Genomic DNA, 23,404 nt, shown 5'->3' on the forward strand with positions numbered 1-23,404 from the left:
ACAACATTGTTTGGTGTATTTATTTTATTTTATTTTTTTAATCAAGTTACACTATATTTAATGAAAACCTCACTATAGAAATTTGCATTTTTGGTTTCAACTGTTTTCCAAAAATACATGTTTTGTAATTTAAATAAATTTGGTTTAAATACAAGTAAATTGTATATTTATATTTTGTCAGCACATGCAAAAAATTATAAACAATTAAAGCAAGTTTTTATTGGTAAAGTACATTTAATTTAAACAGTGTTTATATATTTATCAATCTTTTTTACTCACTTTTTCACAGTCATGATCACAGTGGATCTGGAGTTTATCCTGGAAAGTCTGGGCTTGAGGTGGGACTATACCCTGACTGGAACACCAATATATCTGAAGGAATGGATTTCCAAATGAAACCCATATGAGGAGAACACGCAAAACTTTGAAAGGACATTAAACTGAGCCCATGATCGAACCAGGGACCTGTGCAACTGTATTATCTTATTCTATAGTTATAAAAAATGCTTGTTTCTAGAGGACAGGACAGGAATTTTTATAGTTGCTGCATCGTTCCTGACACAGAATGTCCGCTAGTCCCTCACAGTCATTCTGCTTTGATTGTAGCGAGTATCTTTAGTTGTCCTCTCCAGTGCTCTTGCCAGTGGAACAACCCTGCCTCTTCTTCCTGCCTAAATTTCTCCACAATCTCAAACTCCTCCATGATCCTCTGCTCATAACTCTGGGATCAACAGATACATGCATTTAACACCAACATAAGGGTTTCATGCTGGGAAGAAATTCCTATTAACAAGAAAACTTTCCACATAGCAGACGGGTCTGGGCCAGATCTGGCATTAAGCTGGCACTGCTGGCTGACTTCTGGCATGGCAAGAGGTATGTCAACCAGATGTGGACCAGGTCTGGCAGTGACGGCACTGTTTATATGATGGCATGCCAGATGTGGCCCGGTTATGGTTTGGTTTATGTGGTGTGGCCCAGTGCTGGCCCACGTCTGGCCCACCTCTGGCACACCAAAGGGCCGTCATTCTTTGTGGTATGTGGGCCGAGTGTAAGTGCATTGTGTGGGCCAGATCTGGGCCAGACCTATTTTGCTATCTGGGTTGGTGTAGTTTGCAGCCTACAAATGCAGCATTGCTCATTTACCTGATGCAGTGCATTTCGAACCTCCATAACCTTAAGCTGTGCCATTGTTGTTTTAGCTGTAGCGATAGTGGCTGTCTCTTGTCTCTGTTGTTTGCCAGATGAACCATCAGTGGGTCCAAAATAACTGATGCCTGGCCATGCTCTGTAAAAGGAAAATCAACAAAATTGTGAAATCTTACATGTACCATTGACTGCATCCATTATACATGATCTCTTGTATCAGTCTGAACCTGCTGCCTCTCCCAAGTAAACTTATCTTCTCATGCTCCTTCTGTAGAGTACCCGCTCGTGTTTGATGAACAAGTTTTGTGATGTTTATCCTCTCTGGTTCTACTGCTGCAAACAGAAAGAGTTATCAGGTTATTGATTTGCTTAATAAAACAACCTCAAGCCTCATCATAGACCACTTACATCCACCTTGGATATCGTCGACAGTCAGGACGTTGGCCAATTGGAAGAGCAAGCTCTCTGTCAGTGTGGCAAGCGAAGTCACAAACTCATCTGCATTCTTCTTAATGCAGGCCTTTTAGGAAGAAAACAAAACCATCACAACATTCCCAAATTATAGTTCTAACAGTGGAAGTACCAGTGTGAAGTGTGTATTACCTGTAGTTCCAGTCTGTTGTTCTCAATAGCCTTCCTCTGTTCCTCTTGCCTGTTATCCTCAGCTGTGACCAGCCTGTTCAGTTCTTTTTCACAAGCCGGGTGGCTCAAACGTACAGACAGTTGACCGATGTGGTTTCTCTGAAGGATTGAGAGTGAACAACTTATTAAAATATTACACGTATAATATAATGGTATAGCACATGGAGTAATTCCACTCACCCTCTTTTGTTCACTTTGTTGTTGAGTCTGATTAAACTGCTGGTGGATGAGTGACAAACTCTGGCTCAGGTCCTCCAAATGCTGATCTCTCAGTTTTGTTAGAAGTGCTTCAGGTATCTTACAGACAATCTCCTCAATGGCCTTCAGCTGCTTACAGAACTCTGTACATAGAATTAAAGCAATAATAATCTTTAATTTTTTAGCACATAAAAGCTTCGGTCCTTTGATAAAAAAAATATTTATGAGCACTAATTATGAGCAAGTATAAATCTGAATTACAACACATTTTAAACGTATACTCAATAAAATAAGAGACTCATGAACTTTGAACTGGCAAAGTTCAACAGTACTTTTTCCCATTTTGACTTGGTTTTCCCCAGATTTATTTGCTATTTTCCAGTCAGAGCCTTAGCAACATCATGTAGTTGCTGAATGGGGAGAGCAGCATCTTCTGAATACAGAAGGTATAAGAGAACCATCACTGGCCATCACTAGCGCTGCTCTATTTTACAGGAGAGAGGAATAGTGTTCTTCCCACCCTGAATTAGTCTCTTAGCATTATGTAAGAAAGAGGTTTACCTTGTACACAGCCACGGTGGTACTCGTGAGTCTGTCTCTGGTAGACAAGGAGTCTCTTGTTCAAGTCCTCAGCACACAGTTCAAATGATTCCTGTATATACTGAGGACGGCTGACCGAGCGGCGCTCCTTTTTCTTGTAGTAATCCTGAAAGTAAGGGTATTTAATCTGTTTGTTCTTAGCACAGAACTTATTTGTGCTATAATTAAAGAGATGGGTCTACCTCAGCCACTTGAAGGAGAAGGTCATTTGCTTCCCACAGAATGTTAGTAATGAAACCCTTAAAAGTGATGCTGAAACAATACAAATTATTCAACCAGTTATACACAGCCTTATGTTGCCATAATATATTCTACGAGTAAAGTGTACTACAAAAAATTATTTACATTTCCTTTTGATTATCAGGTTTAGGGCCAAACACTTGGAATCTCTTATCGAACCGAGTGGGTTTGGTCAGCCTCCTCACACTGGGGAAAAAAAGAATGTTAAAATATTGACAGATGTCAATTTAATTATTTTTTCCAAAGAATTACAGAAAAGGAATGATGCTGCCTCTGAAAGCATTTTCGTAGAACATTCCCATATAAAATGAGCTGTAGTGAAGTGAAAACTAACCTCTGTGAGTTAATTGACTCAGCTGATTTCCTGTGCGGAGACCCTAAGCCAGGCAGGTTCCTATTCTTCCCTGACCTTTGACCTGACCCTGGTGGAGGGCTTGGACGAACTGGTGGATCAGAAAGGAAACCACAATAGCTTTATAGCATAACTAATTTCTCTGTCTAATATAATATATCTGACCGAAACTTTGACATAACATTGGTGCAATAGATTAATCTGTTTATTCACACATATACTTGATTAGTAATAATATGACTCAACTACAATGTGAAACACCCCTTTCATGTTTAGTCACATAATCCCTTTTAAAAACACTGCAAGATATTTCAAGCATCAGAAAATGGACAAAATTGGAAAAACAAAAATCAGATTTAGTGTGAATTGTATGTGTCAAACCATGCAGTTTATGTCATCATAATTTGCTGTGACTAGCAGACTACTGGTGTACATGCAAATGTTACACACTGTGAAACTTACAGCAAGCAAGCCATTCACTCTTAAGGAGAAAGACTGAAGAAAACATTGGCGTACCTGCTACTGCTGAAGAGTTTGTCTCTTTAAGCTCCTCACTGACCTCTTGCCAAGTTTGAGGTTTGCTTATCCTGAAATTTGGAATAAAACAAAAAAAAAATGTAATGTGTCTTGAATCATTTCTTCCTTTTTCCTTTTAGTTTTGAATTTTGGTAAATAGACTGCATTCCTTGTGGGAGGGCATTTCCGAAATGTTGAAACTACTTACTTAAAAAAATAACAGTATTGGAGTTTACAATTTACTAAGCAGAACTTAAGAGTTGCATTAGTGGATTAGTTGTTGAGTTAGTAGTGTTGAATTATTTTTAAAGTCACATAAATGTAAGTAAAAATCTTTCTTCAAATTCTTGAAAATTCTGTTTTGTAATGGTGTTTTTTCTTTACCATAGCAGTCCTCTGATCACCTCTACTGCCTTGTCATCCATGAAGGCAGCTCCCATGCGGCTGGGCTGTAGAAGGGGATCTGCAGAGGGGCTCCCCACCTTCTCCTGCTTACGGGACCGTGGACGAGCAGCCACGGCAAAAGCCCCCTGCAGAAGAGCATCAGGAGGTAGAGCAGCCATAGAATGGTCCTGCAGCCAATGACAAATGATGATGATGAAAGAGATGGCCATAATCAGTATGATAATCATCTTCCTCAGTATTGCGCAAACATACCAGATAACAGTCCAGATACTGACTTCTCTTTCTGATTTCTTCTATCAGGGAAGATGTTAAACTACAAATGTCGCCCGATGTTACCTGTAATGCATTTAATTCAAGCATACACATTAGAACTGCACATACTTTCCATACATAAAGCATGCTTGTGATCACTGTACACAGACTGTACCCTGTTTTCCACACTGCACTGGGTGTAGGCATCAAGCCTTTCTTTCAGTTCACTCATCACAGTGTTGATCATTTTTTTCTGAGAGTTGCTCTTCATGGCCTGTAGATACATATTATTTATACTTTGTTAGAATAATGCTGGTGGTAGAGAATTCTTAAGAAGCAACAAAATGTTTGTAAAGTACCTCTGATTTAATCTGGACTTGGGTGTTTGTGAGTAGTCCTTGGATTTTCTCAAGAAAAATTAGATCCACTTTCAGAAACTGGAGTTTCTCTTCAAACTTACTGATTACCTCTTTTGCCTGACCAAATTTACAATAAAGTCAGTTTTACTGTTTATATTTAGTAGACTTTTAATTATTTAATAGCATTATCACTCAGTAAGCCACTACATGCCGCATATTATATACTTTACCTTTTCCAGGCACTTGGACTCTGTGCCCTCCATGTCTAGCATTAGAGCCTCATCTGCTGAGTCAATCCGCTTAGCCATCTTCTCTAGATGCTTTCTGTATTGTTCAATCTCTTTTGGGGTAAAACTACCACCTTCAGCAAACAGACTTCAAAGAAAAGAGACTAGTTACTCATTTGTTTCATGATGTGTTCAGCATAAAAAAAAAAGAAAAATATTAACACACTTGAAATTTTTCATTAATTGTGCATTGGCCTCTCTAAGGCCCCCAAGTCTGATCTCCATATTTTGTCTAAACTGCCTCTGTAAATCCTGGATGTCACTGAAGTGTTCATCCAAGCTGAATTGTATTGAAGCACTGAGTTTCAGCAGCCTGTTAAAACACATAAGCACAATTTAAAAATCGTGTATTAGTGCACAGCTAAATTGATGTTATATTGTTGTTGGCACAGAAGCACTTACATGTCAGACTTGGTAGCAGCGTATAACGTGTCCTCCATGCTGTTGATTTTTGCACGAAAGTTTTCATATATTTCACGCTGGGTGACCTGGAGGTTGTTGAAGTCGGTTCGCAATTCATCAAGAGCCTGTAGAACACCTCTGCAGTGTCTATCCACACGATCTTCATGCAAGATCAATTCAGCTGGTAACACCATATAGACAGTTCACAAACAGATAGATAAGCTTTCAAATAAACACTTTCAAAGCACAAACCAAATGTTCACATGGCAGAATGACATTCTGCTGTCATTCACACACCTGCTCGAACATTATAAACGTTCATTTTAATCCTCTTGGCTCGAGGCTGATGCAGATGGATGCGAAGATCTAGTTCAGACTTCAGCTTCTCTTTCTTAGCTTCCAGGATGGCCACTGTGTGACTCAGAACCTCCTGATTCCTCTCCTCAAGATGATTAAAGAATTTCTCTCTCACACTGACATTGGGACACAAATCAGACTTAGATACTGAAATAACATATGCCAGGAATTATTACTTTGTTATTCTGCAAAATCTTATTCTTACTTTCTTTGCAATTCAATTATGAGACTTTTTGGATACAAAGCCTCTTCCACTTCCATAACATTCAAAAGCTCTTCAGCATCATCACAGTGTATTTCGGGGCAGCTGTAGATATTTCCCTTTAGTGTAGTAAAAGTGTTATTGTTTTGAGAGTCTCTGTTCTCCTGTGAGAAACAATCAATATTCTCCTAAAAAACATAAAAGAAACAGTATATTTTAATACGGTAACAAGCAGTGGAATAGAGTAGGCTACAAATCGAGAAAAGTGTGCACAAAGATGTACCACAGCATAGGCTAAATCAGGAGTGTCTGCTGGAGATGTAACACTGTATAATAGTGGTATAAAAACTTACTGTAGGTGACGAGTTATTTCTACAAGATATCTGACTTGCACCTAGGAAAAATGGAATAGTGAGAGGCAAAGTATAAAATATTATTAGAGCAGCTGAAAAATGAGTGACACTAAGAATCTCTAACTCACTAAGGATAAGTGCAGGATAGAGTATCTGAAGCTCCTCTGGGTCCTAGAGTATAAAGACACAAGATTAAGCAATGCCCTAATTAATACTTAAATTGTAACTAATTGATGACCTGAACTGTACCTGACTGTATATTTCATTGACCTTGAAGTACTGACTGACTGCTATGCTGTATGTGTGTATTTCTTTAAGGACCATTTCAGGATAACTCTCCACTCTAACAACTCCTTCCTTATAGAAATTGACAAACCTGTAAATGTAGAAACATTTGATTTAAGTTATGTTGATTATACCACAGATATAAACTGATGGATTTTTGCTTACCCTTCCTTAATTTGCTCTAAAATGTTAAGGATCTGCTCCATTGTAGCCTTGAGGGCCTCCTCTGTGCTTTCCTGCCTGAGTTTGTCCATCATCGCATCCAGCTGAGCTTCTTTTTTCTACCAACAAACCAAAGGCAATGAGAAAAGACAAAGGCATCAGCATTATCAGATGTCGCATTCACATTTTCACAGTCTTTCCACTATTACGTAAATTTGCCTATATCTCAAGGCGAACATGTTAGGGGACAATGGTATCAGTCTCACTTGGTTCTTTTCTTCATAATCCTTGCTGACTTCTTTGAGAGAGTCCTGCAGCTGCTGCTCTGTCCTCTGCAGACGTGCACTATGCAGCTCCCAGACTTTAGCTGCCCCGTGCACAAACTCGAACATAGACTTACTCAAGAATGCAGCAGTTTCGGCCAAACCCTCAAATGCTTTCTGTAATGTACAGTAACAGAATTCAACCATGGCTTCATTATAAAATCAACCATCACAGAGCATCAAACTTCACAGAGCACTACGTATTTACAGACAAATTGCCCCTTTTAAACAAATACAGAGTGTTTTTATTTAACTTACTTTCATTGCTGCTAAACGCTCCTCTGCTTGAGTCTGGAACTTGCCAATAAGAGGCACCATCTCACTATTAACAAATTGCTGTATCTCATCTGAGGCGGCTCCATAAGTAGACACTTCACTCTGCATGAGTCCATAATAGAAGCTTTAGTTTGCTTTTAATTCATACTATTAAATGAAATACTAAAACATACATTCCCAAAGATTGCAAACCTTAAAGTGTTCAACTTCCAGGTAACAGTCTTGCCAGGTATTTTCAAAATATTCACGCAGCTTTGTCATAGTCTCAGAGTGTGTGCCATCTGAAAAAAAAGTGTAATACAATCACAAATTCAGGAAATTAAAAAATAATAATAATAATAATAATAATATATGTGTGGATAGTAGCATATTCTTACCAATCTGCTCATTAACTGAAGATAAAGAGGAGTACCATTCAGCAGCCAATGACACTGAGCAGTTTGGAGGGGTCATATTTCTTCAAGTAGAAGCAAAAGAAGCACATTTTAAATAATGTTCACCTTTAACTGATCTGTATTTTTAAATTGCTTAACACTGCATTTGACTACAAAAGGAAACTATCTAACCTGACTTGCTCGAGGATTTTGAGGCGCTGTTCGCTGTATGCTTTTTGTTGTGTCCGCATGGTGTTTAAAGCATCTTGTACATTTTTTGGGTTTTGAATCTCAGGGCTGTTCAGGAAGTCTCTGGAGATGAAGAATAACAAGTCTGTATATAGTGTTTTCCTTTGATTTTTATTATTTGTATATATTTCTTTCTTTTTCTCTCATATTTTATTTTCATATTTTATATTTCTTTCTTTTTCTCTTATATTTTTATTTTCATTAGAGCAACTGTAACATGGCAAAGGAATTTCCCCCTAGGATTAATAAAGTTCTGTGAATCTTGAATTTCAAGCATAACAACTCTACAGTATAAGTATTACTATAGGAAGTAATACTATGAGATTCAACGGCACTACCTTGCGATGGACTTACTTAAACTGGCTGATTGCAGCAACAACCTTGATTTTTTTCCAGTCCTGAAGCTTTGTCTCCCATCTCAGCCTGCACTGAACCTCTTTCTGCAAATCCTTCTCCATCAGGTTCAAATGTAATTTGGCTACGGCTCTTTTATTAGCCAGTAATGCCTGATTTATCATCTAATAAAAATGTATGAGTTAAACACAGCACTATTAATAGAACCATAAGTGTTTTAAAATTCAAAAGTGACCTACCATAGCTTCATTATTAATTAGTCGGTGGACATCACTGGGCATTAAATAACAGATTTTTTCAAGCTTCATTGTGTATTTCCTTAGGAGTGCAGAAATCTGTAAAACATCGGCAATTTATATAGTATATACTGTAGATACTGAAGTCTTATTATATATGATGATAATAAGAACTCCATCTTGATTTTCTACCACTCCTGCTCGTTCAGTCTCATATTTGACGATCAGCTCATCCAACTCCTGGATACAGTTTCTCCTCATAGCAGATTCATGGCTCACAGAGGTCCAAATCTCATGTAGATCCTGAGTGAGAATCATGTTTATCAATTATTACAAACAAATTATTGTGTAGAAGATACACAACTGTTAACTGTTAAAAGCGCTATACAAATAAATGAAATAGAACTGAATTGAAAGATATATGACAATCCACACAATGGGATCACCTGATAGCTGAAGGCTATTAAATCACCATCATGTTCTGTTTTCTGCATCAGTCTCTCCACTTCCTCATCACATTCTGACAGTTTGAGAAGGAAATCTTCTCCAGTGTCTCTCAACAATGACTCGTAGCCCTGAACAAAACAGAGAGAAAGATATTACAGTCACAATATTAGCAATAGAAATATTATAATATTCATTTTCTCTACAGTACTGAAGGTGACATACCGCACTGAGCTCAGCAAGATCCCTCTGAAGCTGAGTGAGAGCTTCTGTGTTTTCTCTTAGTTTTTTTGTCATGAGTCGCTCAATGATGTCTGATCCGGTCTTTGCACAAACTGCAGACAGAGTATTAACTGTTATCACCATCTAAATGAATGTGAATGTGAGACTTGATTATTCATGAATGCTACCAACCGACATTGTCAGGCAGTCCTCTGATCTCTTCATGATCATCCTGGTCTATACTTAATACAGGCTTTGTTCCTGAAAACAGCTGGTTTCTGACAAAGAGCATATTACAGAAGTCAGAATATAGGGAATAAATGTATATAAGAGGGAATGTTCATTTATTCTGTAACAGTTTCAGCTAGTGTGGCGCTGCAGGGGTCCAGTGTTCCTGGTTTGATCCTGACCAAAGAATCCTGTACAGTTTTGCCTGTTCACCCTGTGGGTCTTCTAAAGCATCCTACAAAGGTGCACTACATAATCTCCATGAGTGAATGATTGTTTGCTCCCAGAGCCCTGATCATAATAAAGCATTTACAGAAGATGAATAAATGAATGTCAGCCAGGTATGAGAAGGCTCTTGCCATAAAATGCCTAAACAGATCACAGTGAGATAATCTATAATCAATTATGAACAAGAGCTGAATCTATGGTTATTGTTATTCTGTCATTTTTAGCAGTTACCACTGTACCTCATGATGTCCTCAGAGCACTGCTCAGCCCCAGTTTGACTCCTTAGAGGATGCTGATGGTATCCAGTACCTGTGTTCCTACTAATGGGGTTATCTTCACTCAGACAACCTGCATGTGCAGCACGCCTCCTCCTCTTCCCCTCATGAAGAGACAGGGACAGTTGAGCCTACAGAGAAATTTTTTCATCACATTAATAAGCCAACACTAACACAACCCTAATCTACTCTTACTCTCTTATAACCCCACAGACAGACATGAGTGGCAGCAAGTGAGTGTGTGTGTGTGTGTGTGTGAGAGAGAGAGAGAGAGAGAGAGAGATACACACTATGTGGCTAAAAGTTTGTAGACACACAATTACACAATTGTATAATTTGTCTTTGTATGCTGTCAAATTATGATTTCCTTTTAATCGAACTAAGGGGCCAAGCATGAACAATCCATGAAGACTGCCTATGCCAAGGTTGTTATGGAAGAACTTGATTATCCTGCACAAACCCCTGACCTCAACCCCACAAAAGACCTTAAAGATTAACTGCAAAGTTACTACATGCCAGGCCTCCTCACCCAACATCAGTGCCTGACTAATGGTCACTAATGCTAGGCTGACTGAAGACAAATACCTACAACAGAGGTGTCCAATCTTATCCACAAAGACCTGGTGTGAGTGCAGGTTTTCATTCTAATCAAGCAGAAGCCACACTGGAGTCCATGTCTTGGCTTTCAGCTCATGTGAAGCTCCTGCTTGGCTGGAATAAAAACCTGCACAAACACTGACCCTTTTCCAGATGAGACCGGACCCCTTGTCCATATAATCTCTCCGGAAAACCATCCAAGAAGAGTGGAGTTTATTATAACAGCAAATGGGGACTAAGTCTGTAACTAGATGTCTCACAAGCAGGGGTGTAATTGGTCAGGTGTCCACAACCATTTGTCACAAGCAAAAATATAATTTTATAACATAATGATGCTGATTCTTTTAATCTTGTATTCTGCTGCTACTGCAAGAGAAATTATCATGCATTTTGCTAAATTTTACAAACTACTGGAAAACAGTTTTGCTACTAAACAATTGTTTGCTATTGAGTTATATCGTTATTAATTTCCATTGCATTCTCTAAAGTTAAAAACAAACAAACAAGCATATCTCACCTGAGCGTCAAACATTTGCCGGTAAACCTTTCCGCTCGGAACAACACGAGTCTCAGTCATGGCTACTGCAGTGGCTAACTCTAGTTACTTAATTTAGCTCGAATACTAACAGTGTGGTCGTGATAAACCTGTTAGATAAGTAAATGCTACTGTGAGAAGTAGATTGCTAATTTTGAGACCAGGAAAATGTTAGCTCCACGTTCGGTTTTTTTCGATGTGAATATTGAGTTAAGGTTGTGATAAAGGAAATCCATTCTCCAAGGTAACAGCTACAGCGTCAACCAGTTGCTATGGTGATACAGCGCGTTCAGGCGACTAAAAAGTACAAGCGCGAGCGCCAGCAGGTGGAGCTGCATTTCCTCACAAAAAAACACAATTAGGAGGTTACCTACTGCACACCATGCTAAGTCCTCAGTCTTTCCAGGATAGGTGAATGTCAGTCTGAGGCGGGTACTCAAAAAAAGATAAATTTAAGTTTGTATGCTGTCTTTAAAGCCATTTACACCAATCAGGCATAACATTATGACCACCTGCTTAATATTCTGTTGGTCCCCCTTTTGCTGCAAAAATAGCCCTGACCCATCATGCACTTTGTATTCTGACACCTTTATATTAGAACCTGCATTAACTTCTTCAGTAATTTAAGTAACAGTAGCTCGTCTATTGGATCAGATCACACAAGCCAGCATTCACTCCCGGTTGCATCAATGAGCCTTGGCCAACCATGACACTGTCACCAGCTCACTGCTGTTTCTTCCTTGGAACATGCCTGACCGATGTATTATCTCAAGCAACCACTTTATCCTGGTCAGGATCACTGTGGATCCTGAGACATGTTGAATGGGACACCAGTCCATCATAGGGCACAGTACACATATTCAAAACTAACCATAAAAAACTCCAGACAAACAGTAGCTGGATTAAAATAGCTGGAATTGAGAGGAGACAACACTACCTGCTGTACCACTATTACCACCCAGTGGAACACCATAATTAGCAAACAAATAGATTGTTTGTATTATGTTGCTTATACAGTTGTGGTGCATTTTAGCCTTTTTATATTTTAAAAATGTAACTTTATATTTTATAATTAGGTCTAAAAAAACTTTGTATTCAACTATTCAAAAACATCTTACATCTGAGCTGACAATATATTTTTTAAAAAATCTTTTTTTTTTTTTACTAAATGGCTGATATACACAGAATTAGCAAATACACAAAACATGTTTACCTAGCTTCTGCTTCTTTATTAATGACATGAGGAGCATAAGGTCTTTTTTTTTTTTTTTTTAAATAATTTTAACATTAAAATCTATAATTTGGATATCATGGTCATAAATTTAGAGTGACATTGATAGTCTTGTCACTATTACAATGTCATTGAAAATAAAGGAAAAAAAAAAGGTTTTCATGGTCTCCAGAATTATTAGTGTAATTATTGAGTTGCAACAGGCAAAGTGCTAACTGCTATAGTAGTTTTATTAATTGTAATAAAGTTTATTTACCTGAAACAGTGAACTTTAAAAAATCACTAGGAAAAAAACTATTATAGTGGAACCTGGTGTGGCCTTCTGCTGTGTAGTTCATCCACGCCATAAAATTTGTGGAACCTAATCATGTAATCACTCAAGTATAAAGCCACTATAAATGGAAGGAGAGCTTTTTAAGAACTGTTGTGAAAGCTATACATATTGAATGAAGGAATATGTAGGGAAAAAAACAAAATTAAATGTAATTAAGACAAAAATTAGGCATTGGAATAGTTATGCTGAAATTCATACTTCACTTCAATGTTACCCATCAACTGCTGCACATCACAGGTCTCATCGAACACTCATGCTTGTTCCATGTGTCCCCAAATCAACAGCCCTGTTATATTTCTGCTTTCTATGGACCTCATTGTTATGCTTGTGTTGATGTTGTGTACTGTTTGTTGATTTGCCTTCCACAGCCTTAGTCAGTATGTTCTGGTTTATACATATCTGGTTTTGTTCTTTACTTTTCAATTTATAAAACAAAAGTCTGCCCTTGCATCTATCACCTCCTATCTCTGTTAGACATTAGAGATGGCCTTGGTGTGGAGGCAATGTCTTTACACTATGAAGTATAATAACTATATTTTAGGCCTCCAGGAGAATTATAACTCCTTGGTGCTTGACCCCTGTGAGTTGCAACTGCTTCCTATTTTTAGTAATTACAGAGTGATGGTATTTTCAGTTGGGTTTTAAAATAGAACAGAAAAGGATGTGGAATGGTGTTTGTTGGATTTCAGATGTCACTAATTTTAGTTTCTGGTGAAAATTGAGGCACAAGACACCGTAATGTAAGAGAAGGGAGGTTTGTTTATTGGATCTTCAGACAACCATCAAGCAGAGAGCAGTGATGATTCTTTTATTTGTGATGCACCAGGAGACTAACTCTCAGACTCTCTGTCTTCACACAAACACACACTTTGTATGTTTTATCTGTTGATATGGCCATGTAGCAAATATAAAATATGTTTACACAAAGTGTAACAAAATTGCTTTTTTTTAATACAAAAATACGTATACCAACCTTCTGTAGTAAAAAATTGCATCTAGATGACAGCTCCTCTTCAGTCGACATTCTCTCCTGCAAATTATGTCATATTAAAATATATGTACAAAAATCCCCTTGTAAAAGGAGGAACTAGGTTTTGTGGTAAGTATTGGCTGACTGTTCCACTCTTGATGCAAATGTATGTTAGCTTTTGAATTTCAGTGTTTGTTAAATTGGTAGACAAACAGAACTTATGGAAGAAAAGTGGAACCAATAAAGACCAGCTACAGAGAACACAAATAAGAATAAAAAATCGAACATATACTAAATACAAGTAAGACTTTAAAATATATTGCAGAAGCTAGACAATGAATCACAAAAAGATAGCACCTTTTCTACATCACGCCTTCAAATGCTCTTCATTTGCTTGTCAGCAGTCATTTCTCAAACAAAGCTGTAACCTGGATGTGATTCATTCTTTTCAATAAATGAAGAACCAATATTCTGTTTGCCTTACTAAGCTCTGCTGTCTCCATTCAATTAAGTTACAATAAGCTAAACTAATAAGTAATGTCTATAGCTCACTCATCCTGCATCTTCCTAAGCAGGATATGGTTATTCAGCGCTTTGGCAGCATTGTAGCTATATTCCTAATGCTGTTGAATGCCGTGTGCTTTCTTTTTCCTTTATCCAAACTACTTCAATTTGTGCTTATAGACTTGAGTTTATATAACTCTTCCATGTTCTTGGTGCTGTGTGTAAAATCGATTAATGAACGGCTTTATTAAACTGGTAGCTCCCAAGCAATGTGTTGAAGACCCCCGGACTAGAATGTACACAGGAACTGCTTTGCATGATACTTCAATTTCTTTCCATAGTGCAGCCAGTGTAGGTGGTTTTCTACAGCACACCACATCCTTTAGTGTTCCCCACAGATAGAAATCGAGGGATGTTAGACCATGCTTGATTGTAGGCAAGACACACTTGTCTTTGTACTCCTCACCTGGTTGGTGCCACACACGCTTGACACCATCTGAACCAAATAAGTTTATCTTGGTCTCATCGGACCACAGGACATGGTTCCAGTAACCCATGCATCCCCCCCCGCCCCCGCACAAAAATGTGAGGGGTGTACTCACTTTTGTGAGATACTGTACATATATATACCAGGCATAATATTATGACCACCTGCCTAATATTGTGTTGGTCCACCTTTTTCTGCCAAAACAGCCCTGATCCATCAAGGCATGGACTCCACTAGATAACTGAAGGTGTGCTGTGGTATCTGGCACCAAGATTTTAGCAGCAGATCCTTTAAGTCCTGTAAGTTGCGAGGTGGGGCCTCCATGGATCGAACTTGTTTGTCCAGCACATCCCACAGATGCTCGAATGGATTGAGATCTGGGGAATTTTGGAGGCCAAGTCAACACCTCAAACTCATTGTTGTGCTCATCAAACCATTCCTGAACCATTTTTGCTTTGTGGCACGGTGCCTTATCCTGCTGAAAGAGGCCAAAGCCATCAGGGAATACCGTTTCCATGAAAGGTTGTACGTGGTCTGCAACACTGCACAGGTAGGTGGTACGTGTCAAAGTAACATCCACATGGATGGCAGGACGCAAAGTTTCCCAGCAGAACATTGCCCAAAGCATGACACCTGCTGGTGCCATGTGTTCCCCAGGTAAGTGATGCACACACACCCGGCCATCCATGTGATGTAAAATAAAATGTTATTCATCAGACCAGGCCAGCTTCTTCTATTGCTCTGTGGTCCAGTTCTGATGCTCACGTGCCCTTTGTTGGCGCCTTTGGTGGTGCACAGGGGTCAGTATGGATGCCCTGACTGGTCTGCCTCTGTGCAGCCCCATACGCAACAAACTGTGATGTACTGTGTATTCTGACACCTTTCTATAAGAACCAGCTTTAACTTCTTCAGCAATTTGAGCAACAGTAGCTCATCTGTTGCCTCTGGGTAGCTTAAAAGATCAACCTAAAACTCCATGCCCCTTTCCCTTCAGATGGTCCCCAAAAGGTTTTATATACCTAGGAATATACATCACTGAATTTAACAGAATGTATAAAGCAAATTTTGTCCCATTGCTTGAACACATTTGATTAGATTTTGAGAGATGGAATGCACTTCCTATTTCTTGGCTAGGCTGTGTGGCTCTTTTGAAAATGAGCATCCCTCTTGCTATAACCAATTCAGATGATTCCAGTTATTTTCCCGCATAAAACTATAAAATGCCTCAAGCAGAATCCTTCATATGGGCTGAGTAGAAGCCCCATTTCAGCTTGGCAACATTGTGACTCCCATCTTCAGAAGGTGGTCTTCTTCTTCTTCTTTCAGCTTTTCCCTTCAGGGGTCACCACAGCGAATCATCTCTCTCCAACTATCCCTATCTTCTGCATCCTCAACACTTACACCCACTAGCTTCATATCCTCATTTATTACATCCATATACCTCCTCTTTGGCCTTCCTCTTCCTCTTTTGGTCTTGACATTAGAAAATACCAACTTAGTGTGCAGCTCCGCTTCATTACTGATTGGGTGCATAAAGACCCCACATCCATATGGCTGAATATAGAAAGTTCTATGTCCAAACCACCCCTTCTGAATCTATTCTTCATAAGAAAGCCTAAATCTCTAATGAATACATGTTTTAACTCTCACATTCTGCACTGTTAAGGCATGGTGGATAGTTAAAAGATAAGAGGGTAAATATCAACTTGCATCTTTCTTTCACAATGATATGTGACAACTCTGATTTTTTGCCAGGAATTACAGATCCTGGCTTTTGAGCTTGGGCCAATAAAGAGCTCTCCAGGTTTTGTGATTTGATGGATGGATCAACCTTTAGAGAGGTGATTAAAAGATACGTTTCATAAACAGGATTTCTTTCACTATTTACAAATAAGAGATTTTTATAAAAAGAGATACTACTGTTCTATCTAACAAGAACATTACATGCATAGAGTGACAGCTCTTCTCACTACAGATGGGCCACTCTAAAGGTCTCTTTTATAGATTGGTTAAAGAGTATAATACTGCTGGCACCTTACAGGAGGTATGGGAAAAGGAGCTTAGTTTAGAGATTACAGGTGATGAATGGAACCAGGCGTTGGAAAATAAGAGGCATGGTATAATACTCAAAAACCTTGAGAGTCAAAGAAATTCAACTGAAAATCGTATACAAAGTCCAAATATCCACCTCCCAACATCACAAATCTAATTCTGATTTGTCTCCTCAGAGCCCCAAATGTAAAATAGAGATCTAGCAATCTCACTCATTGCTTGTGGTCTTGTTGGAAGATATAAAAGTTTTGCTATATGGTGGGGCATAGAGATTTTGTCTACCAGTTTGCACTGTGAGCCAGTATGTATGCTGCTTGGGATATCAAATTACCGGATCACGAATAAATACGAGAAGAAAATGCATAAAATCTTAACTGTCTTAACTAAAACATTATCTTTAAATTATTTGACATGTATGTTACATGCTAAAGTCCACATCTTTCACAGAATATGGGAACCTTCTATGCTATACAACTGTGCAACTCTATTAACTTATTCTACTGGTATTATAAAAAGACGTCTCTAATCAAGATGATAATGTGATTGTTTCTGGTAGGAATTTTTTTCTTGTATTGTTCCTGACACAGAATGTCCGCTAGTCCCTCACAGTCATTCTGCTTTGATTGTAGCGAGTATCTTTAGTTGTCCTCTCCAGTGCTCTTGCCAATGGAACAACCCTGCCTCCTCTTCCTGCCTAAATTTCTCCACAATCTCAAACTCCTCCATGATCCTCTGCTCATAACTCTGGGATCAAACAGATACATGCATTTAACACCAACATAAGGGTTTCATGCTGGGAAGAAATTCCTATTAACAAGAGAACTGGTGTAGTTTGCAGCCTACAAATGCAGCATTGCTCATTTACCTGATGCAGTGCATTTCGAACCTCCATAACCTTAAGCTGTGCCATTGTTGTTTTAGCTGTAGCGATAGTGGCTGTCTCTTGTCTCTGTTGTTTGCCAGATGAACCATCAGTAGGTCCAAAGTAACTGATGCCTGGCCATGCTCTGTAAAAGGAAAATCAACAAAATTGTGAAATCTTACATGTACCATTGACTGCATCCATTATACATGATCTCTTGTATCAGTCTGAACCTGCTGCCTCTCCCAAGTAAACTTATCATCTCATGCTCCTTCTGTAGAGTACCCGCTCGTGTTCGACGAACAAGTTTTGTGATGCTTATCCTCTCTGGTTCTACTGCTGCAAACAGAAAGAGTTGTCCGGTTATTGATTTGCTTAATATTTCTAAAACAACCTCAAGCCTCATCATAGACCACTTACATCCACCTTGGATATCGTCGACAGTCAGGACGTTGGCCAATTGGAAGAGCAAGCTCTCTGTCAGTGTGGCAAGTGAAGTCACAAACTCATCTGCATTCTTCTTAATGCAGGCCTTTTAGGAAGAAAACAAAACCATCACAACATTCCCAAATTATAGTTCTAACAGTGGAAGTACCAGTGTGAAGTGTGTATTACCTGTAGTTCCAGTCTGTTGTTCTCAATAGCCTTCCTCTGTTCCTCTTGCCTGTTATCCTCAGCTGTGACCAGCCTGTTCAGTTCTTTTTCACAAGCCGGGTGGCTCAAACGTACAGACAGTTGACCGATGTGTTTTCTCTGAAGGACAGAGAGTGAACAACTTATTAAAATATTACACATAAGGGCTTTTCACACTTAAAATGGTTAACCCTGGGTCATCCTAACCCCTGGATAAACAGAATCCTGGGTTATCTGTAATCAGGTTTCACACTGCTCATGTATACCTGGGGCTAACTGTTAATCCTGCGTATTCATTAACAGATGTTTCACACTGTATATTCCTAAACCCCGGGTTAATGTTCTTATTTTGCACATTTGTGGTGTCACTGTAACTGATTGGACAAACAGCAGGCAACCTGTTTACACGACGCATGTTTCCTGTAACTGAGGTGACATGAGCTTCGCTGCTCAATTTCTGATTGGTCTGTTGCCAAGCGTGCAGCAGCAACAAGTAAACACCACTCCATTTCACACTGAACAAACTTAGTACTGCAATGCGGGGTTAACACCGCAAATCTGTTGCTGACCCTGCTCCGGAGCATAAAGGGTAAAAAACGCTTTGAAATTACATGTGTGAAAAGTTTCTTTACCCGGTGTTAAAAGCGGTGTTTAGAGCAACAATAACCCAGGGTTAAGAGCAGTGTGAAAAGCCTTATAGAATATAATGGTATAGCACATGGAGTAATTCCACTCACCCTCTTTTGTTCACTTTGTTGTTGAGTCTGATTAAACTGCTGGTGGATGAGTGACAAACTCTGGCTCAGGTCATCCAAATGCTGATCTCTCAGTTTTGTTAGAAGTGCTTCAGGTATCTTACAGACAATCTCCTCAATGGCTTTCAGCTGCTTACAGAACTCTGTACATAGAATTCAAGCAATAATAATCTTTCTTTTATAGTCACTTTTGGTCCTTTGCTAAATAAGTATTTATGAGAAGTAATTATGAGTATATAGGCTATATAGGTTATATACTTAAAGATTTATAAGTATAATTCTGTATGACAAATATTTAAAAGTGTAATCAGTAAAATAACAGACCCGAGAAACTTGAAGTTCTTTTCGAAAAATTACAGTCAGTAAATTTTAAGTTAGTTTCCCCCAGCTTTATTTGCCATTTCTCACTCAGTGTCTCAGCAACATCATGTATTTGCTGAATTTGCTGTAAGGGAGAGCAGCAGCTTTTGAATACAGAAGGTATAAAATAACCATCGCTGGCTCTTTTACAGAAGAGAGGAATGGTGTTCTTCCCACCCAGAGATCAGAGCCAGTGCTTTCATTAACTCCTGGCTACAAATAGCCATTCCACATAGAATCAGGCTATGGTAATACTTGTTTCCTGAGAAAAAAGCAAACGCTCTCATTCTGACCTTAAATCTGATGTTTAATTACAAAGGCAGCTGGCCAGTGACCTGTTACAAAACAAAATCTAGAGATTTCAAATGCCTGAATTAGTCTCTGAGCATTATGTAAGAAAGAGGTTTACCTTGTACACAGCGATGGTGGTACTTATGACATTGGCTCTGGAAGTCAAGGAGTATCTTGTTCAGGTCCTCAGCACACAGCTCAAATGATTCCTGAATATACTGAGGACGGCTGACTAAGCGGTGCTCCGTTTTCTGGTAGAAATCCTAAAAGTAAGGCGATTTAATCTAATTATTCTATTCTATTCCAATTATTATCACAGAAGAGTACTTATTATTTGTGCTATAATTAAAGAGATGGGTCTACCTCAGCCACTTGAAGGAGAACGTCATTTGCTTCCCACAGAATGTTACTGATGAAACCCTTAAAAGTGATGCTGAAACAATACAAATTATTCACCCAGTTAGACACAGCCTTATGTTGCCATAATATATTGCAGTACAACAAAATTAACAAAAAGATTACAACAAAAATGTTATTTACATTTCCTTTTGATCATCAGGTTTAGGACCAAACACTTGGAATCTCGTATCGAACCGATTGGGTTTGATCACACTGGAAGAAAAGAATGTTAAAATGTCAACAGATATCAATTGAATTCTTATCTCAAAGCACTACATAAAAAGGATACTTGCTCCAAAAGCATTGACCTAGAACATTTTAATGTCCCATATAAAATGAGCTGTAGTGAAGTGAAAACTAACCTCATTGAGTTCATTGACTTCCTGCGCAGAGACCGTAAGCCAGAGAGGTTCCTATTCTTCCCTGACCTTTGACCCGACCCTGGTGGAGGGCTTGGAAGGACAGGAGCTGGTGGGTCAAAAAAAAGAAAAAAACTTTGACATACCATTTGAGCAATAGATGAATGTGTTTACACACCTATGTACATGAACATCAGAAATAATCTGACTCAGCAACAATGTAAAAGGCCCCTTTTTTTTCCCATGTCATGTATAGGCACATACTTCCTTTTTAAAATACTGAGATTTTAAAGATTTTAAAAGATTTAAAATATTACAAGATTACAAATATTTTTGAAGCTTCAGAAATTGGACAAAATCTTAGTAAAAATATCAGATTTAGTGTGAGTTGTATAAGTGTCAAACCATGCAGTCATTGCACTGGTGTACATGCAAACGTTAATGTTACACACTGTGAAACTTACAGCAAGCAAGCCATTCACTCTTGAGGAGAAAGACTGAAGAAAACATTGGCGTACCTGCTACTGCTGCTGAGTTTGTCTCTTTAAGCTCCTCACTGACCTCTTGGCAGGTTTGAGGTTTGCTTATCCTGAAATTTGGAAAGAACAAAAAAAATGTAATGTGTCTTGAATCATTTCTTCCTTTTTACAGTTTCACTTTGAGTTGAAATAAACTGCGTTCCTTGTGGGTGGGCATTTCCGAAATGTTGAAACCACTTGGGGGGAAAAAACAGTATTGGAGTTTACAATTTACAAAGCAGAATTTAAAAGAATAACTAGTGGATTAATTGTTGAATTAGTAGTGTCTAATTAGTTATTAAATTACATATATGTGAATAAAAATCAACAACTGTTAAGCTGTTTTGCAATGGTGTTTTTTCTTTACCATAGCAGTCCTCTGATCACCTCTACTGCCTTGTCATCCATGAAGGCAGCTCCCATGCGGCTGGGCTGTAGAAGGGGATCTGCAGAGGGGCTCCCCACCTTCTCCTGCTTACGGGACCGTGAAGCCGTGGCAAAAGCCCCCTGCAGAGGACTGCCAGGCAGTGGAACAGCCATAGAATGGTCCTGCAGGCAAGAAATAATGACAGTGATAATGATGATGAAAGAGATGGCCATAATTATTATCCTCATCATCTTCATAAAACTAATAAGTAGTTGTGCGGAAACATACCAGATAACAGTCCAGATACTGACTTCTCTTTCTGATTTCTTCTATCAGGGAAGATACTAAACTACAAATGTCGCCCGATGTTACCTGTAATGCATGTAATTCAAGCATACACATTAGAATTGCACATACTTTCCATACATAAGGCATGCTTGTGATCACTGTACACAGACTGTACCCTGTTTTCCACACTGCACTGGGTGTAGGCATCAAGCCTTTCTTTCAGTTCACTCATCACAGTGTTGATCATTTTTTTCTGAGAGTTGCTCTTCATGGCCTGTAGATACATATTATTTATACTTTGTTAGAATAATGTTGGTGGTAGAGAATTTTTAAGAAGCAACAAAATGTTTGTAAAAGTACCTCTGATTTAATCTGGAGTTTTGTGTTTTTCAGTATCCTTTGGATTTTCTCATGAAAAATTACATTCACTTTCAGAAACTGGAGTTTCTCTTCAAACTTACTGATGACCTTTTTTGCCTGAACAGATTAACAAAAAACACTGTTTTACTGTTTATATTTATCATTTGGTATGTAGAAGACTTTTATTTATTTTATAGCATTATCACTAAGTAAGCCACTGCATGCCACATATTGTGTACTTTACCTCATCCTGGCATTTAGTCTCTGTGACTGCCATTTTCTGCATTAGAGCCTTTTCAGTTGAGTCAATGCAATCAGCCATCTTCTCTAGATGCTTTCTGTATTGCTTTATCTCTTTTGGGGTAAAATTTCCACCTTCAGCAAACAGCCTTGAAAGAAAAGAGACTAGTTACTCATTTGTTTCCTGATGTGTTAAGAGTAAAAGTTAAAAAAAATAACAACAATAATAATAATAATTAACATACTTGAAATTTTTCATTAATTGTGCATTGGCCTCTCTAAGGCCCCCAAGTCTGATCTCCATATTTTCTCTAAACTGCCTCTGTAAATCCTGGATGTCACTGAAGTGTTCATCCAAGCTGATTTGTATTGAAGCACTGAGTTTCAGCAGCCTGTTAAAACACATAAGCAAACAGATTTAAAAATCGTGTATTAGTGCACAGCTAAATTGATGTTATATTGTTGTTGGCACAGAAGCACTTACATGTCAGACTTGGTAGCAGCGTATAACGTGTCCTCCATGCTGTCGATTTTTGCACGAATGTTTTCATATATTTCACGCTGGGTGACCTGGAGGTTGTTGAAGTCGGTTCGCAATTCATCAAGAGCCTGTAGAACACCTCTGCAGTGTCTATCCACACGATCTTCATGCAAGATCAGTTCAGCTGGTAACACCATATAGACAGTTCACAAACAGATAGATAAGCTTTCAAATAAACACTTTCAAAGCACAAACCAAATGTTCACATGGCAGAATGACATTCTGCTGTCATTCACACACCTGCTCGGACATTATAAACGTTCATTTTAATCCTCTTGGCTCGAGGCTGATGCAGATGGATGCGAAGATCTAGTTCAGACTTCAGCTTCTCTTTCATAGCTTCCACGATGGCCACTGTGTGACTCAGAACCTCCTGATTCCTCTCCTCAAGATGATTAAAGAATTTCTCTCTCACACTGACATTGGGACACAAATCAGACTTAGATACTGAAATAACATATGCCAGGAATTATTACTTTGTTATTTTGCAAAATCTTATTCTTACTTTCTTTGCAATTCAATTATGAGACTTTTTGGATACAAAGCCTCTTCCACTTCCATAACATTCAAAAGCTCTTCAGCATCATCACAGTGTATTTCGGGGCAGCTGTAGATATTTCCCTTTAGTGTAGTAAAAGTGTTATTGTTTTGAGAGTCTCTGTTCTCCTGTGAGAAACAGTCAATATTCTCCTAAAAAACATAAAAGAAACAGTATATTTTAATAAGGTAACAAGCAGTGGAATAGAGTAGG

The 23,404-nt window shown here is 38.5% G+C and overlaps 1 protein-coding gene across 1 annotated transcript; it reads right to left on the reverse strand.

Moving 5' to 3' along the window:
* Positions 1 to 154: 154 nt before the first annotated feature.
* LOC131343350 (coiled-coil domain-containing protein 180-like) lies at positions 155 to 23,335 on the reverse strand. The gene is made up of 56 exons (XM_058374961.1): positions 23,159 to 23,335; positions 22,894 to 23,069; positions 22,597 to 22,777; positions 22,358 to 22,504; positions 22,117 to 22,261; positions 21,873 to 21,989; positions 21,688 to 21,786; positions 21,513 to 21,596; positions 21,225 to 21,406; positions 20,858 to 20,928; positions 20,343 to 20,448; positions 20,122 to 20,193; positions 19,945 to 20,014; positions 19,700 to 19,844; positions 18,913 to 19,073; positions 18,158 to 18,295; positions 17,963 to 18,074; positions 17,776 to 17,881; positions 17,546 to 17,687; positions 13,641 to 13,697; positions 9,935 to 10,101; positions 9,432 to 9,517; positions 9,243 to 9,352; positions 9,020 to 9,148; positions 8,766 to 8,876; positions 8,577 to 8,672; positions 8,338 to 8,501; positions 7,927 to 8,046; positions 7,738 to 7,817; positions 7,553 to 7,641; positions 7,343 to 7,462; positions 7,028 to 7,201; positions 6,765 to 6,880; positions 6,564 to 6,690; positions 6,443 to 6,485; positions 6,315 to 6,355; positions 5,965 to 6,149; positions 5,700 to 5,875; positions 5,403 to 5,583; positions 5,167 to 5,313; positions 4,944 to 5,088; positions 4,714 to 4,830; positions 4,530 to 4,628; positions 4,355 to 4,438; positions 4,082 to 4,269; positions 3,698 to 3,768; positions 3,164 to 3,272; positions 2,935 to 3,015; positions 2,772 to 2,841; positions 2,551 to 2,695; positions 1,972 to 2,132; positions 1,753 to 1,890; positions 1,558 to 1,669; positions 1,377 to 1,482; positions 1,147 to 1,288; positions 155 to 721 (listed from the first exon to the last, which is right to left on the reverse strand). The coding sequence occupies exons 1-56, from the start codon at positions 23,212 to 23,214 to the stop codon at positions 587 to 589; spliced, it is 6,732 nt and encodes a 2,243-aa protein (XP_058230944.1). The 5' UTR covers positions 23,215 to 23,335; the 3' UTR covers positions 155 to 586.
* Between the last annotated feature and the right edge of the window lie 69 nt (positions 23,336 to 23,404).

This window comes from Hemibagrus wyckioides, linkage group LG22, assembly GCF_019097595.1.
Source record: "Hemibagrus wyckioides isolate EC202008001 linkage group LG22, SWU_Hwy_1.0, whole genome shotgun sequence".
Taxonomy (NCBI): domain Eukaryota; kingdom Metazoa; phylum Chordata; class Actinopteri; order Siluriformes; family Bagridae; genus Hemibagrus; species Hemibagrus wyckioides.